General features: G+C 43.4%; 1 protein-coding gene across 1 annotated transcript in view; it reads left to right on the forward strand.

The window, feature by feature from the left end:
• The first annotated feature begins 224 nt into the window (after positions 1–224).
• COL6A3 (collagen type VI alpha 3 chain) overlaps positions 225–16495 on the forward strand; it is a 54983-nt gene continuing 38712 nt past the window's right edge. Inside the window, exons 1-6 of the mRNA XM_075710744.1 lie at positions 225–312; positions 1239–1856; positions 5673–6275; positions 10406–11008; positions 13850–14449; positions 15750–16316. Coding sequence (XP_075566859.1) covers positions 225–312; positions 1239–1856; positions 5673–6275; positions 10406–11008; positions 13850–14449; positions 15750–16316 — 3079 coding nt within the window. The remainder of the gene's footprint in view (positions 313–1238; positions 1857–5672; positions 6276–10405; positions 11009–13849; positions 14450–15749; positions 16317–16495) is intronic.

The following is a 16495-nucleotide window of genomic DNA, read 5'->3' on the forward strand; positions in this document are numbered from 1 at the left end:
CTTGCTACGAAGAAGACTCTGTCCAGCATTAAAATATTGTTTTCCTGCCAAAGTGCCACAAAAGCATTGCAAAATCACATGGTTTCGATTTTCTGTCTTGTGCCTCATCTGTGCCTGGCCAGCACTTCTGCTGTTTCTCACTCTCCCTGTTTTTCTCCCTTAGGTCTCACTTTCGGTGCTTTGAAACAAAGAGAATAAAAGGAAAACTGAGACAAAAGACCAAAATGAGGAAACACCGACATTTGCCTTTCACAGCAATGTTTTGCCTCCTACTCTCGGGCTTTTGCTCGGTTCATGCCCAGCAGCAAGCAGGTGAGACGAGACTGCTTTACCCGACTTCGCCCCTGTGCAAACATGCTACTAGTTTACACCATTTGGTTTTTAACATGCATGTCGATGGTACATTGTGGTTTACCTGCTGCTCCTCAGCTCCCACTCGGCTGAGGGTCCTTTTGGACCCAGACCTTAGCCAACGCGCGTGGTGCCTTCCCGAGCATGTCACTGGCTGGTGGCGCGCCTTTGAGGACGCTCTGCGGGGGACGGCGGTGTGGGATGTGCACCCAGGGTGGCCCTGAATGGGTTTTCTCCTGGGCAGAGCTGTTTTGCCCTCCTTGCATGTGTAGGAGGGCTTTTTGCAGAAGAACACTGCCACCAACCTGCAGAAAGGCTGTTAGGGGTTTTTTTAAGAGGAGGCGCTGGTGCCTTTGGGACCAGAGCTGGTGTTATGAGGGTGGGTGTTAGCAGCAGGAAAAATACGGAAAACTCATGCCAGCACCGAGGCTAGTTAAACCGAGCAGCCCTTCCTTCCTTGAGCACCTCCACGGAGCCAGCAAAGCCCTGAGTCGGCAAAAGATGTGTAGGAGACCATGGGCAGCTAGAAGCTGAGGAAGCCTAAATTCACATGTGAAGCTACAGGCATCTTTGTTTGGCTCAGGGCTGGTGTCCCAACCTATGCGGCGAAGGTCTGGGAGGGGAGAAGCATCTTGCCTCCTCCTCCCCGGGAAGGCTAGGTCGCATGCTGTCCCCTCCTGTCCCCCAACGCCTGCGGTGTCAGGGTGCTGATGGCTGCCTGTTTTTTTTGCCAGTGCTTCTTGTTTTGCTGCGGGTGATAAGGGGAAGCTAAGCTTCACTTTCACCATGTGAAAGAGGCTGTTGGTCATTTGGGCGAGGAGGAGGAGGAGGAGGCATGCTTGTGCTGACCGATAGAAAATCCTAAACCCCCATCTGTTTTTTTAAAGCTGTCAAAACCGTTGCCGTGGCTGATATAATATTTCTAGTGGATTCCTCTTGGAGCATTGGGAAGGAACATTTCCAACTTGTTCGAGAGTTTCTGTATGATGTTGTAAAAGCTTTAGATGTGGGAGAAAATGATTTTCGCTTTGCCCTGGTCCAGTTCAGCGGAAACCCCCACACAGAGTTCCAGTTAAATACCTACCCCAGTACCCGAGACGTCCTGTCCCATATTGCCAACATGCCTTACATGGGGGGAGGCACCAAGACTGGAAAAGGATTAGAGTACCTAATTGAGAACCATCTCACTAAAGCTGCTGGAAGCAGAGCCAGTGAAGGCGTCCCCCAGGTTATTATAGTGTTAACGGACGGACGATCCCAGGATGATGTGGCTCTGCCATCATCTGTCCTTAAATCAGCCCGTGTAAACATGTTTGCGGTCGGCGTGCAGGATGCAGTGGAAGGGGAGTTAAAGGAAATAGCGAGCGAACCCTTCGATATGCACCTTTTCAACCTAGAGAATTTTACTGCTCTCCACGGCATAGTTGGAGACTTAGTGGCGAGTGTCCATTCATCCATGACTCCAGAAAAGGCTGGGGCCAAAGGACTGGTTAAAGACATTACAGGTAATGGCTGACTGCTGATGGCTCCCATCAGCATGGTATCTGCTGGTGTTGCGCTGTTTAAAGCCTTTGTAGGAGCAAGACTGAGATGGACCTTCAGAGGTTTAAAAACAAAGGTTTGAAGTGTGTTTGTAGCTGTTGAGCATGCCGTTGTTTGCAGACTGAGCTGGCATCCCTGCCAGAGCTACCAGGAGGTAGTGCAGGAACCCTTGGATGGCCAGCAGCCCATTGTGGCCACCCTTTTGTGTCCATGGCATGGAAATGCAAATGTAAGGAGCTCTGCAGAGTTATTAAATTGCCCCATCCTACCCACTCCCAAGGCAGGGAAATAGGGGATGAACACACCAGCCGTGATGGTGACTCTTTGAGTTCCTGACCAAAATCCCTCTGGAGACTGAGAAGGTCGCCTCTGGCTGCGGGGACACCATGCAGGATGTCCCCTTGCAGCTAGCGGGGGAGATAGGCAATGTGCTACTCCAGAAAGTCATTCTTGGCTGAAGACAGCAAAAGCAGTTCGGTGGAGAACTACTCCACTGAAACCCCATCCCTGAGCTGGCCCTTAGCCTCTCTGCTCATCTGCTTGGAGTAGGTATGTGGTTGAAGAGTCCCTTTTGCTCTGTCACTCAAATGCCTGCTTTACAAGCTGATGGCTTCCACCTGCCAGAGTGCTGGACCCTTTCCATAGCCGAAACCTCTTTGCAAACCATGTTGGCTTTGATGGATCTGTGCTGATCTCAAGTCAGAGGCCCAGTTTGCCTGGAAAAATATGACAGTCTTCCTCCGTCCCTAGTGTGTTTATGAAATTTTAGCTTGGAAAGGGCCTTCTGAACGGCTTGTTGTGTTTCAAAACAGAAGTCCCAGAAATCAAACCTTTCTTTTTATTCCTGAGACTCCATCTGAAGGTCAATAGCTTGTGGGGTGATGTAAGGCAACAGCAGTGTGATGAGGCAGTGTAACATTAATCCCCCTGTGTTGTCTTGCCTGATTAACCCTCACGCCAGCCCCACTGGGTGCTCTCCATCACTGCATGACACCGAGCAACACCAAAAGGCTATGCTCACGTGTGTTTTTATTGTGCAAAGTGCTTGACAGGGCAATTATCTAGATCATGTGAAAGCCACAGGGAAGAAAACCAGCTGCCCCAGAAAGATGATGTAAGGTTTGCCAATTCTAAGAAAATCATGTCAATATATGTGGAAAATGAATGTTATACCCAACCTGCTGACAGCACTGCAGCGGCTGTTCAGCATCTTCGCCATGAAGGACTCCAGTGCTTCCCTGTTGAAATCAATAGGGGCATTGGTCTTTGCAGACTGGCTGTCCTCCTCTGGGGCATGCCAGCAGGTAACCCCAAAGTACATAAACATCTGGAGTCACAGACATTTTTTTAAAAGCTTTAAAGGTAAATTCCTACTTCATGTATATCATGCATTTCCAAGTTCATTTCTACTCAAAGGTATTTTTTGCAAGCATTTCCTTCCCTCCCGATAACACAAATTTAAGCTAATCCTACTACTGTAGTTTTGCCCCTGTATGACTTGCACGGGCGATATATGGGGTATCATTAAACATGGGAAAAGATGTTACAGGTCCTAAACATTGGATGACAGTAGTGTGCAAAACATGGTGCAAATAACTGTTTGCATAAGAGGTTAAGAAGTCATTTATTCAGCTGATATGCTACATGTAGCATTAAAATGTATAAAAATGCTGTTCATGTTATGCTAGAAATGAGCCCCAATATGAAGCAGAAATGTAAAAAAACCCCAGTCCCATAGTACTTGCAGTATAGAGTACCGAAGCTGTTGGTCTGTGGCAGTCCCCAGAGCTGACTAGCGTAAGTATGAAAGTCAGCCCCAAGTTTGCCCTGATGTATTTGTTAAATCTTAGCTGTCTGTCTCATCTGACCCTCCTTGCTTAGTTGTGTAACAAGCATGCTTTTATTTGTTCTCCAGCACTAGCTTGTTCCATAAATGTGCACTGAAGTATGAGGTTTTTTTACGGTGATGACAAATTATCCAACACATCTGTTTCATATCTATTTTCTCTCCTGTGGGAGTGACCCGTGATGACACCGTGTCTGAAATCTTGGTCCTCAGAAAGATGTCCACGGCGTCTAAAGCAGCGCTGAGTACAACTGCTTTGAGATTTCCCTTTCATTTATAGGATGAAGTGGAATGTGTACATCCCAACTGAAAATGGCACAGTAAAGACAACCCTAAGCACACCTAAATTTTGATTCAATAATGGAAAAATAAATCCTGGAGCCCTTTGCAATTCTGAACATCATTGATATTCTCCAAGCCAACACTGGCTATTGAGTTGGCCCAGGGAAGAGATGATGCCCTGGAGGCCTTCTCCTTTGTCACTGGAATTGCAGCATTATTTGAATCTCCTGGTGGCATTGAGATACATGAAAACATTTACTAGAAAAACACCTAAACTAATTGACACTGCTGGTTAATAGCAAAGACCACGGGTTTATTCCTGGCCTTGTTAAACTATATGCCAGTTTTGCTACTGGTTTCACCTTTGGCTTTCAAAAGTTGAGAGCTGGGTGGGATTTCCAAATGTTGCTTGTCATTCATTTGCAAATAGTCTGAAATTTAATTTCTTAATGAGATTGGAGAGTGATAGCTTGGAAACATCTGAGCATGCTTTGGGGTCTTCTTCCCCCCCTTTTTGCATGCATACAGCTCTTGATGACATTGATAGTAAAATTAGTTGAGCAAAAGGAGTAAGAGCAGACACCAGGGCATTTTGGGTCTGCTTCGGTAAGTGTCACAGCAAAAAATGCTTCCCCCTGAACAACCATGTTCATGCCATATAAAAGTTTTGCTTGGTGTGTGTATGTTCTCAGCGGATGCTTGCGATCATCTGGGTATAGTCACAACAAATAGAGTTGGATAATTGTGTCATGACTGATTTCATCACCCTGTTTTAACCTGATTCTGCATTCCTTGATTGAATATCCAGAGTCCATATAAAAAAACACAGACCAGACCCCTCTATCGATAATAATGCATCTTTGTGCAAAATAATTAAAGCAAGACAATTTTTGTGTGGTATGGGATGACAATTGTGCGGGTCAGCTTGCTGGACAATTACCATCATGTGTATGCTGGCAGCTGGTAAAAGAGTTACAGTGTAAGAATAATAACCAAACCTTCTCAATTGTTTCTAACAAATGCATTTCAAATAATAATCCTTCATGGTGGGAGAAGCCAATATATTCAGCCATTGTTTTTAATGAGCAAAAGAGCAGAATTGCAACAGAGATGCTGAAACTTTCCATGTATCCAGTAAACAGTGGCTTTTTTCTTATTAAAAAAAAAAAAAAAAAAAAAAAGAGAGACTGCAATGAGGAAAACCTCTTACAAATATTACTGTCCTCACCTGCTATCTTCAGGGTGAATTACCACCCAAATCCACCTTTTTCTTTTGGCTCTGTCCAGATTTTTGGATAGTACTGGCCACTGATGGAACAGATCTAGATTTCAAAAAATTATTTTTTGCCAAGTTTTCTCCTGGCATGCCAATAATGCTGACCCCCCCATGTAACTGCAGCCACTGGCTCAGGTTGTATCTGCTCGAACCATCTCTTGATGGATAGCGGATGCTACTGGGATGGGGCTGGGAGCTTGTATTCAATCAGAATGCAGAACTAAGAGGCAGACATCACCTCCTGAGCGAACATGTGTTTTGTTTTCTCATTTTCGTGTTTCTTACTGGTTTTCCAAGAAACATGTCAGAACACTGTACAACCGCATGTAATCACTCATTTTAATGCTTTCACATTTTGCATTTCTTTTTTTAAAGCTCAAGAGTCCGCTGACCTTATTTTCCTTATTGACGGATCAAACAACATCGGAAGTGTCAATTTTCAAGCCATACGTGATTTCCTTGTAAATTTGATTGAAAGCCTCAGAGTTGGAGCTCAGCAAATACACATTGGGGTGGTGCAGTATAGTGATCAACCCAGAACCGAGTTCGCTTTGAACAGCTACTCCACAAAAGCGGATGTTCTGGATGCCGTGAAGGCACTTAGTTTCCGCGGTGGCGAGGAAGCGAACACTGGTGCAGCACTGGAGTTTGTGGTGGAGAACCTCTTCACCCAGGCGGGAGGCAGCAGGATAGAGGAAGCAGTGCCTCAGATTTTAGTGCTGATAAGTGGTGGAGAGTCTAGTGATGATATCCGAGAGGGCTTGTTAGCGGTGAAGCAAGCTAGTATATTTTCATTTAGCATTGGGGTCCTGAATGCTGACAGTGCAGAGCTGCAGCAGATTGCTACTGATGGAAGCTTCGCATTTACTGCCCTGGATATCCATAACCTTGATGCTCTTCGAGAATTAATACTGCCCAACATTGTTGGAGTGGCCCAAAGACTCATTTTGTTAGAGGCCCCAACCATTGTGACTGAAGGTATGTATGCCTTTCTAGACTGTTGCATTTTGACAAATCGATGAATGAATGAGCTTTTGCACGCTTTAAAAACATATCTTTTTTTCTAATTTTTTTTTTTTATTTTTGCGATGCATCTCTCTGGTCTGGTTATAGAGAAACAATGGGAAAGATGAATAGTCCTGCAGCTAATGTGCAGAAACTCATTTGCCCAGTGGGTTATCTTTTGAAAACCGTGAGGTTTTGTGTCAAGAGCTGGCATGGTGTGGGGTTTTAAAGGACACGTGCAGAATATAAAAAAGCTCATATAAGCCTTATTGGGGTATCTAAGCACCCTGGGGTTAAATACTGCAGCACTGTCAGTTCTGAAAACATGTATGTGACGTAAGCTTACATTATATGTCAGTTGAAAGCTTCCTGAGATGAAATTTGACTGGGGAAGATAACAGGCATGTTAAATGGATCCTTATTTCACAGAGTTGAAGTTATCAGCTTGATAAAACAGTAAAATTCTGTACCTCATAGAAACTGTGCAGCATCCTTGGGAAAAGGGTGAAATTCCTGTGTTGTCGAACTTAAAACCAAAACAGCCTTTAGTTCTTCTGAAGTGAAATCCCTACCTTGCTAACATATATTTCCCTTCAATCCATAAGCTGAGAAAGTTTACAGCTTTCCATGAGGCCATGGGAAATGAAAATGTAGGTGTCAATATTCCACTTAGGTCACTTTGTTACTCGTAAGTCCCCATTGACACTATTTCTGGACTAGAATTAGCTTGGGGGCAGTAGAATAATGAACATCTGGATTTATGGAGCAAGTAGGTGATTAAGAGTTTCTCACCCTATGGTTTTATGACTAAGTTAAATTTACTGATAGAGAGGCTTTATGAAAGACATGTCGTATTTCAGAGGCCTCTGGAAAGGACCAGGCTGATGCTGCTGCACTTAATTACCAGGACGCTTAATGCAAACAACACTTTCAGGATCCAAGTGCCAGTGTGGAGTTCTGTACATACTGTTCAACTCATGATGTATGTTGACATTTAAAACTGCATTCCAGATGTCTTCGCTGATCTATGTCTAAACATGATTGCTATCCCGTGGCTCAAATCAAAGGGAGGAATTTGCCTAAAAGATCATTTTATGACCTTGCCTTGTTTATTCCAGGAAAGAACATAAAGAACTTTTGCTTGTAGCACCCCACAAGAACCATATTTAGCTAAATAAGCTGAAGTCTGCATGTCTAGCTAAAATGTGCATGCCAGGACCCATGCAAGTCAATGGAAAACCTCTCTTTCTGCTCCTCTGATTTTTTTAACAGCTTAAATGGCAAGGTTGAAAATGTTGGTACATTTGGTTTCATCTTTGCTTGCATGTTTTTCACTTAAAATGCCAGTTCATTTGTAGAAGGTACTACAGTAGCATCAGCCTGTGCAATTACATATAGCTGGCCATGCTAAATGGTGAAGTGGCTATTTTCAAAGGAGCTTTAGGGAATTTTCTTTCCCTAGCATCCATGGAAATTAATTTTGACTGGTTTGCTTGATTCACATCAGTGCCTCGGAAGTCTGCAGCGTAAAGCACTGGTTTGGGAGACACGCTGCAGCCCGAAAGGGATGCCAAACCCATTGAGGTGCCAAGTGTTCCTGTGAAATACTGAAGTCACCTTGTTTCACTTTAGTTCTCTGGCTGTACGCTAGTCCTCCTGGGATGAATGGATGTCTCAGAGTGCCTTTCTGCCTCTCTTCTCCTCTCTTCTTTAGCTACTGGGGGAGCCTGGATCATTAAATTAGATGAGGTGCTTCACCAAAGGTAGCTGAGATGGCAATGAGAAGGGACATATGCAGGGCTGGGTTCAATGCTGACACTCTCCAACGTTCCCAACTTTTAGAGTCAAAGATCCCAGATCCTTTGAAATTCCTGGGAAACTTGCCATCAGCTTTACTGGGCTCTGGATCAGACCCTATGAGATGTGTGCATCCTTGCTCAAATGCGTTCGCTTTAATTGTGTCCATTGAAAATAGCACCGTGGGGTGTTTCTTCCTGTGAGTTTTGGTTTTGGTTCTTGCATTCCTCTTCTCTAAGGAAACACACTGCAGGATTTGAGAGCTGCAAGAGGAATGAGTAATGGAGGGAGCTATTCCTTCCCAGCCTCCCTCATCTTTGCAAAGCCCCTTTGATGCTTCCCACAAAATTCTATATAAAGTCAAAATTTTCCAGGGTCTCCATTTTTGGGTATCTAGCTGCTGACAAGCTAAGGAAGCACTTTGGACATCTCTCCTGGGTGATACAAAGCAGAGATTTCAGCCCTTGTTACCCATTTGGAAAGTTTCCTGTTTTCAGCCCTCTCCTCCTCGGAGTAACTGATGAGGAAAAAAACCTGGCTGGAAGGATGAATGCTGGAAATCATGGCTCAGGGAAAGGGGTCATTTAAACAAATCCTTGTTGTTTTGTGAGTAGCTCTGTTTTGACAGCCTGGGCAGTCAACTGCAAGCCACTGGCAGCTCATGTTGGGCTGTGGCTCGGGGAGGGTACCACCACATTTGCTTTGTGCAGGTTCTCATCATTTTGTGTCCAACAGCAATATGGCGGGCTATTTTGAGCTTCAAATTTTGACAATCAGTCCTTAATAAAACAATTTCCAGCAAGAGTCTGTGAGAGGCTTTTGCAAAGGCTCACACTTGCTGGCGGATGCAGGTCTTCTGGGGTCCGGGGGCAGCCGAGTCGCAGATGTCATCTCCAGTTCTAAATCACTCCTTGGGGTAGCCCAATCTCATGGCACTCACCCATACTGAGAAACCTGACAGAGACCAGCTTTTGGGAGCACTGCTTTTCATGGCCAGCTGGTGTCTGGCCAAGGTGGACTGCAGCCAAAGCTTTGTTCTTTGTTCAAATCCAAAGTAAATAGCCTCCACACAGAGGAGCCCTGATGGGCTGAAGGGCTGCCCTTTTCCATCTAGGCAGGAGGAGAGTGTTTGCTACCACTTGCCCTGAGGGGTGTGAGAACCCGATGATGCTGGGTCTCCTCTTCCCCCACACTGTGCGCTGGGCGTAGCAGTGAGCCTGGGAGGTGATGGACCTGCCACCTTAAATATTGACCCCATCTCAGGAGCTCTTAGGTGGCTAGGCAATTTAAAGACACCCCAAGTTCAACTTAACACAATGAGCCATAATGCTCCAGCATAACCTGGAAGCAACACAAGGTTTCCTTTTTCACTTCAATGGCATGAAATCAGGGAGGGGATGATGTGAGTGGGGTTGTCTAAAAGATGGGATTAAGATTATCTCCCATGATGATCATGTATAATGCTTTTTTCATAATGGTATTTGTCTTTTTAATATTTACTGTTTTTTTGTGTTCATTTGCTGCATTAAATATGATTGTGCTTTGGTTCCAATGCCACACAGCAGGGTTTTTTTCCTCCCTAACTATCTTCCTTCAAACTTAGCCAGGGAACTGGAAAGCTAATTGTGCTCTTTCTGTGTCCTGTGCCATCAGCAATAATAAAGTTTCAGAGATTACAACCTAGGGGACCCGTTTTGTTAAAGACATGGCAACCAGAATGTAATTCAGCTCTTCCATGACTGGGCTAGCTGTGCCAAGAAAAATCATAACTTGTTTTTGTTAGATAAGGAATAAGATGTAGGATGTGAAGACGCAAAGTCCAGGTATGTTGAGTAAGTGAAGACTGTTATTTACTTGCATCATTGCTCTTGAGAACCTAATCCTTCTGAGACCAAACCATGCTCTGGCATGATTCAGATGGCTCCACTGCAGGTAGAGGGAGCATCGCCTGCTTATTTTATCTCATGTGCCAGCTGAGTGATAAGATTTCTCCTGACTGCCTTTCTTTCTTGTTTTGACATATTACGCATTTTAATATTAAGTTTTATAAAAAATCCAATTCTTGCAACTCTTCAACTCTTCTGTGTTTCAGAAAGGGGAAACATTCAATCAGATTTCTTATTAGCCCTCTGCTAGAGCCTAAATAATAATGCTGTTTTGAAAGCAAGACCCTTTTAAAAGTGTTGAGAGTAACAGTGCTTCAAGCAAACAAGAAGTCCTAAACATTGCTGAACTGTTGACATAGAATTGATGCACAGAGTGTGGTGAAGGCTTCCACTAACATTACGTTCATGTGTTACTTACAGTTATTGAAGTGAACAAGAAGGATATAGTCTTCCTGATAGATGGCTCAACTGCTTTGGGGACTGGCCCCTTTAACTCAATTCGTGATTTCGTTGCCAAAATTGTCCAAAGGCTGGAGATTGGACCTGACCTGATCCAAGTTGCAGTGGCGCAGTATGCAGACACTGTGAAGCCAGAGTTTCATTTTAACACCTACCAGAGCAGAAAGGATGTGATGGCTAACGTGAAGAAAATGAAGCTTATGGGTGGTACAGCACTCAACACTGGCTCAGCACTGGACTTTGTGAGGAACAACTTCTTCACCAGTGCTGTCGGGTGCAGGATGGAGGAAGGGGTGCTCCCCATGCTGGTGCTCATCACTGGTGGTAAGTCCAGGGATGCCGTTGACCAAGCCGCGGCAGAGATGAAAAGGAACCGGATAGTGATCCTTGCCATTGGGTCGAGAAATGCTGACCTGGCAGAACTTCAAGAAATTGCCCATGAGAGAGATTTTGTGTTCAACCCAAATGACTTCCGTGTTCAGTTCATGCAAGCCATTCTTCCTGAAGTGCTGTCGCCTATCCGGACACTCTCTGGAGGACTGATTGTCCAAGAACCACCATCAGGTAATTAATTACCTTTTTCTAATTAAGGAGATACAGTTTATATGTTTGTCAACTCTTATTCTCTGATGTGTAGAGATAAGGAGGAAAAAAGCATCAAGCACATGTTTCAGCATAGCTAAATGTTGTCTCTTTGATTTTCAAAATGTGCAGAACATACTGGTGAATTTGGTAGCGTGGTTGTTGTTACAGCTTTGCCATTCCTTCCTGGAGATTTTTGTCCCTTTCCATATTTGTTACCAAGATTTAAAGGCCTGGACGTGGAAGATGTGCTTTACTAGTTAGGTACTGGAATCATTCAGTGGAGGCTTTTTCTCTCACTTAGGGTTTGTGTAACCTAGGAACAGGACACACTGTGAATGTCATAATCTCTTCCCCAGTTTGAAAATCATTCATAGTGGGTATTTGCTCAAGAAAGCTTAAAAGTTTCTTCTGAGTGTAAAGAAAATAAGCAAGTTTGTTCATGGAGATTTTCAGAGAAAGCTAGCCTGACACTGTTGGACTGAAACTCACCCTTTAAGAACATATTTACAGTTTTCTTATCATTTACTCAGCTGAAGCCCTAAGAGGCATATGAGACTATTGCAGTGTTTATTTTAATTTAGTCTGTTTAGAAGATGATCCAAAGCCCTGTGAAGCCAGTGGAGTCTTTTTACTTGGTCTTGCCATTGACATCAGTAGACTTTGGAAGCAATCCAGTCGCTGGAGTCATGTCTTTGAGGCAGTTTCCCCTGCATTTCAAGAGGTGTTCTAGCTGCGTAGAGATATCATCACAAATTTCTCAGGATTTCTTCTGGATAGAGGTGCTCAAGGCTGAATTAATGTTGCGCTAGATCATATTTGAACCTTGCATTTCTGTCTCATGGCATATAGACATTAGAAAACCAGGACTTCTTCCATCTCCCATGTAGGTCGATAGTAAGGTTCCTGTTGGCTTAAGTGGGTGTCAAACCATGTCCATATTTTTTCTAGTTTCTCCAAGTAATTTAAAATTATAAACCACAGTGCAAAAGAAACAGTTTTTGGAAAGGGTCCTTAAAGAATTAAAGCCTATGACCGATTTACATGAAGAGCAGACATTTGAAAATCAGTTTGCCAATACTTGTCCTTAATTAAGATGAATATCACGGGACTTATCATTTAATAAGCATTTTTTTCAGAATGTGTTTCCTGCTAATACAGTTTTGCATGGCTATACACCAAACCTGACATTTTTATTTTTCAATGTAAATTAAAAATGTTCCTATACTTTCTTGTTCTTTAAAGCTCATTCATGCAGCTTCTCCTTTTTTCCAGTCCTTTTGCTCTACTGTACTCTCAGATACTCACATACACAATAAGCAAGTAATCATATCCTACTCCATAAAATGACTGTTGTTAGTAACGTAACTGATTTTGACACTGGGCAATCTGTTACATTTCAACTAGATATTATCTCACCCTGGGCCTTGAATGGCACTTTTCTGGGAAAAATTAAAAATACAGAAAACCAAGACAATCTGTAAAAACTGAAAGCAATGCCTGTACACCAAAGAGCCATTTTCTCCCTTTTGGTTTTAATATCTTAGTATTTACACATTTTATATATAGGACAGCAAGCTTACAGGGACAAGGCAAGCTAGAGAGATGGATGAATATAGCCATATACCCATAGGTAAATGTTTTAAACAGAAAGATAACGAACAGGATCAGCAATAGGCATAAATATATAACTTATCTGGAGGAAAGCATGCAGAGGGATGCATTGGATGAGCCTGCTCAGTATTCCTCTGAGATCTTATTTAATGTTTTGGCATTTTGATCTGTCATCTGGACATGACGTGTTTAGAGCAAAAAGCACAGGGGCATGGTCCTGTGGTGTCTTTGGGGTGACGTTGCAGATCTGTGTCTTGGGGCTCAGATGCTGGGAGACAGCCCGGGAAGGATTTAACCTTAAAAAAGGAGCTGAGAACTGGCTGGTTACTGCAAAAAGTGGGAAATTTCTCCCCCTTCAACAGCCCACAAAATGGATGCCAATAACTGCAGACATCAAAAATACAGTTTTCTGCATCAAATGCAGATGTCAAAAAGGCAGGTGTCTCAGACAGCCATTGCAGCCTCATCTGGACCAGCTTTTCTAAGCCTATCAGTAAAAGCTATTTTTAATACCCACTCAAAATACCAACCAAATTTGTTACTTGGCAGAAGTGTTTTCCCATGCAAGTGGAGCCTAACTCTGAGTTGTGAGCCAGCCACTGCTGGCTGCACAGCAAGACCATGGAAGTCACTGCAGGGCAGAACATGGTTGTCTACATCTAGGGATGCAAGGGAGCATCCCTGTGGAACAGGGGATTGCTTAATAAGGGAGTGATAGTGCTGGGTGTCAAAGCACACTTTAGGTGCAAGAAAGCAGAAACATTCCCTAAAGCTTTGTTGGAAAGCCCCAAGTAAATGCATGGTGACTTGTAGATAAGCAAGGTGTCTGTAGGCATAATTCAGTGTTGCTCCACTACAATCAGTGAAGCTGCCTTTTGCCAGCTAAGGATCTGGCCCAGAGCACGCAACTGTTGTATTAGCAGCCATTGAAAACATCTGCCATGGCAGAGGCTGAGCCCAATTGATAAACCTGACATTTAAAAGACTTTTCAATACAAGTCAGAAACCTCCCCTGCCCAATTTAGTCATTTCCAGCAAGGTCCTTGTTACTTCTGTGCTGATCATATTCTTTCTCTTGTCTTTTTCTCCTCCCTTCCTCCTAACAAGGTTTACATGTGTGTACAGTGTATGCTGTATGCACACATGAAAAAAAAATTTCTATTTTTGTTTTCTGTGATGTCTCATGTTATTTTCTGTGCTCTACTGCAGTTCAAGTAACCAAAAGGGATATCATCTTTCTTTTGGATGGATCACTCAACGTCGGAAATGCCAACTTCCCCTTTGTGCGTGACTTTGTTGCCACCCTAGTTAACTACCTTGATGTCGGCAGTGACAAAATTCGAGTTGGCTTAGTGCAATTTAGTGACACTCCTAATACCGAGTTCTTTCTATACTCGTACCAAACCAAATCAGACATAATTCAACATATGGGGCAGCTGAGGCCCAAGGGAGGGTCAGTGCTGAACACTGGCTCTGCACTGAACTTTGTGCTTTTGAATCACTTCACTGAAGCTGGTGGGAGCAGAATAAATGAACAAGTGCCTCAGGTCCTAGTCCTGGTGACAGCAGGGAGGTCTGCTGATCCCTTCTTGCAAGTTTCCAATGAATTAGCTCGGGCTGGAGTGCTGACTTTTGCCATTGGAGTTAGGAGTGCGGATAAGGCAGAACTCGAACAGATTGCCTTTAATCCAAGAATGGTATATTTTATGGATGATTTCAGTGCTCTGGCAGCTTTACCCCAGGAGTTAAATAAGCCTATAACAACATATGTTAGTGGAGGTGTGGAAGAGGTTCCACTCACCCCAACAGGTAATACCTACCTTCCTTCGTGTTGACTGCATTAAGTTATTCTTGTTTCTCTTGACTGTTTGTTCCCAATGTACACATTCACATCTGTCCTAGGCCCTGAGTTAGGGGAGCTAGGGCTGTGCTTAACCATCAATATGTGGCTTGACACTGGCAGCTTTTCATTTTGTTCAAGTCATTGCTAGCACACTTTAAAGACAGCACAATTTTAAGTCTTTTGGCAGGTCAAGACTGAAGGAGGATTCGAATGAGTCTATGCCTACCAGTCACTTACTCAGGTGTTCCCTTTCTGTTGCCATAATAATGTCACAACCTGTAAATGCATGATCTGCACTAGCTCAGACAATGAGAGCATGCACTTTCTGCCACAAGGAGTGGTGTGGAAAGGTTAAAGCTGTACAAAAGAACACAGAGGAGCAGAGGTCTAGCCAGGTACAGGTGGCTGAATCTTTCCCCAGAGCCACCTTGTCAAAGTGCTGTCATCAGGCTGTCACAGAGGCTGAATTTGACTGGCAATATTCAAAGTTATCCTCCAACATTAAACCCAAAAGCTGTTGGCAAGTTTAACCTTTTTTAAACAGGTATTTGCTCATTAATCCCCTTATTGTGGCTATGTGCATATGAAGACATAAGAACAACCAGGATTGTTTAGTATGGAAAGGAGACCATTAAGATTAATATGAAAGATGTTAAGACACACAGATATGAGATGCTTGGTTTTGCCTTGGATATTCAATGAAATTAAAAGGGCATCAAACAAAAACAGGTAAAAGGCTTTTTCTCCTCCCAAAATCATAACTCGCCTACGGATTAGATGTTCCTTGTGATGCAAATGGGAGAGGTACTTTAAGAGAACACAGAATATGCTTTGTGTGCATATGTGTGCATGAACTAATGCCTAATTGTTATCTACTGAACCTTTAAATAGAAAAAAACCTCAACCCTCCACTGCTGTTATATTTCATGCCTGTGTTGCTAGATCATAAACATCACTGGCCTAATATGAAAGAGCCAATTTATGATATGACTGACGTGATGTGATACAATATATGATATGACTATGTGGTGCCTGAATTTACTGAGTCTTAGGATAGAGGTGTCCTTGCTTCCCCTTCCTCCTCAGATAAATAAGTCAAAGGTACTGTTTAGTCCTGTAGCCTTTGAACACTTTGGTAAATGAAAATCACTTGCTTTGCATATTGAAACCCAGCTAATTTTCAGAGACATTTCTAGGATGACATTTAAGAAGAAAAATGCCTTCATATCTTTTTTTCCCCTCTTTTCATTTGTGAATTTATTCTAGAAAGCAAGAAAGATATTTTATTCCTGATTGATGGCTCAGCCAACCTCTTGGGTAGCTTTTCTGTCGTCCGGGACTTTGTACAAAAAGTCATTTCTGACCTGAATGTGGGTCCTGATGCCACACGAGTAGCTGTAGCTCAATTCAGTGACACCATCCAAGTTGAATTTGACTTTGCCGAACTCCCGTCTAAGCAAGACATGCTTCTCAAAGTGAGAAGGATGAAGATAAAAACTGGGAAGCAACTGAACATTGGAGCTGCACTAGATGAAGCTATAAGGAGGCTGTTTGTGAAGGAAGCTGGAAGCAGGATTGAAGAAGGGGTTCCTCAGTTTTTGGTCCTCCTTGCTGCTGGGAGATCAACTGATGATGTGGAGCAACCGTCAGATGCTCTGAAACAAGCTGGAGTTGTGACCTTTGCTATCAAAGCCAAAAATGCCGACCCTGTAGAGCTGGAAAGGATTGTTTACGCCCCACAATTCATTCTGAACATCGACTCCCTCTCTGAGATTTCAGAGATTCAGCCAAACATAGTCAACCTGTTGAAAACTATCCAGCTTCAGCCAACAGGTACAGGGACCCCTGGGGTTTCCAGGAGGCTGAAAGACACCACTTACATGCCACCCTTAATTTGGTAACTGGGGCAATTGGGTCTGGTGATGTTTAAAATGATTATGTAGAAACTGCTATTGTACTTGGATTTTCCTCTGGTCAGACCCTGATCCAGCAAAGCATTAAGATCCAAACTG

The sequence above is a fragment of the Pelecanus crispus genome, chromosome 5 (assembly GCF_030463565.1).
Source record: "Pelecanus crispus isolate bPelCri1 chromosome 5, bPelCri1.pri, whole genome shotgun sequence".
NCBI lineage: Eukaryota > Metazoa > Chordata > Aves > Pelecaniformes > Pelecanidae > Pelecanus > Pelecanus crispus.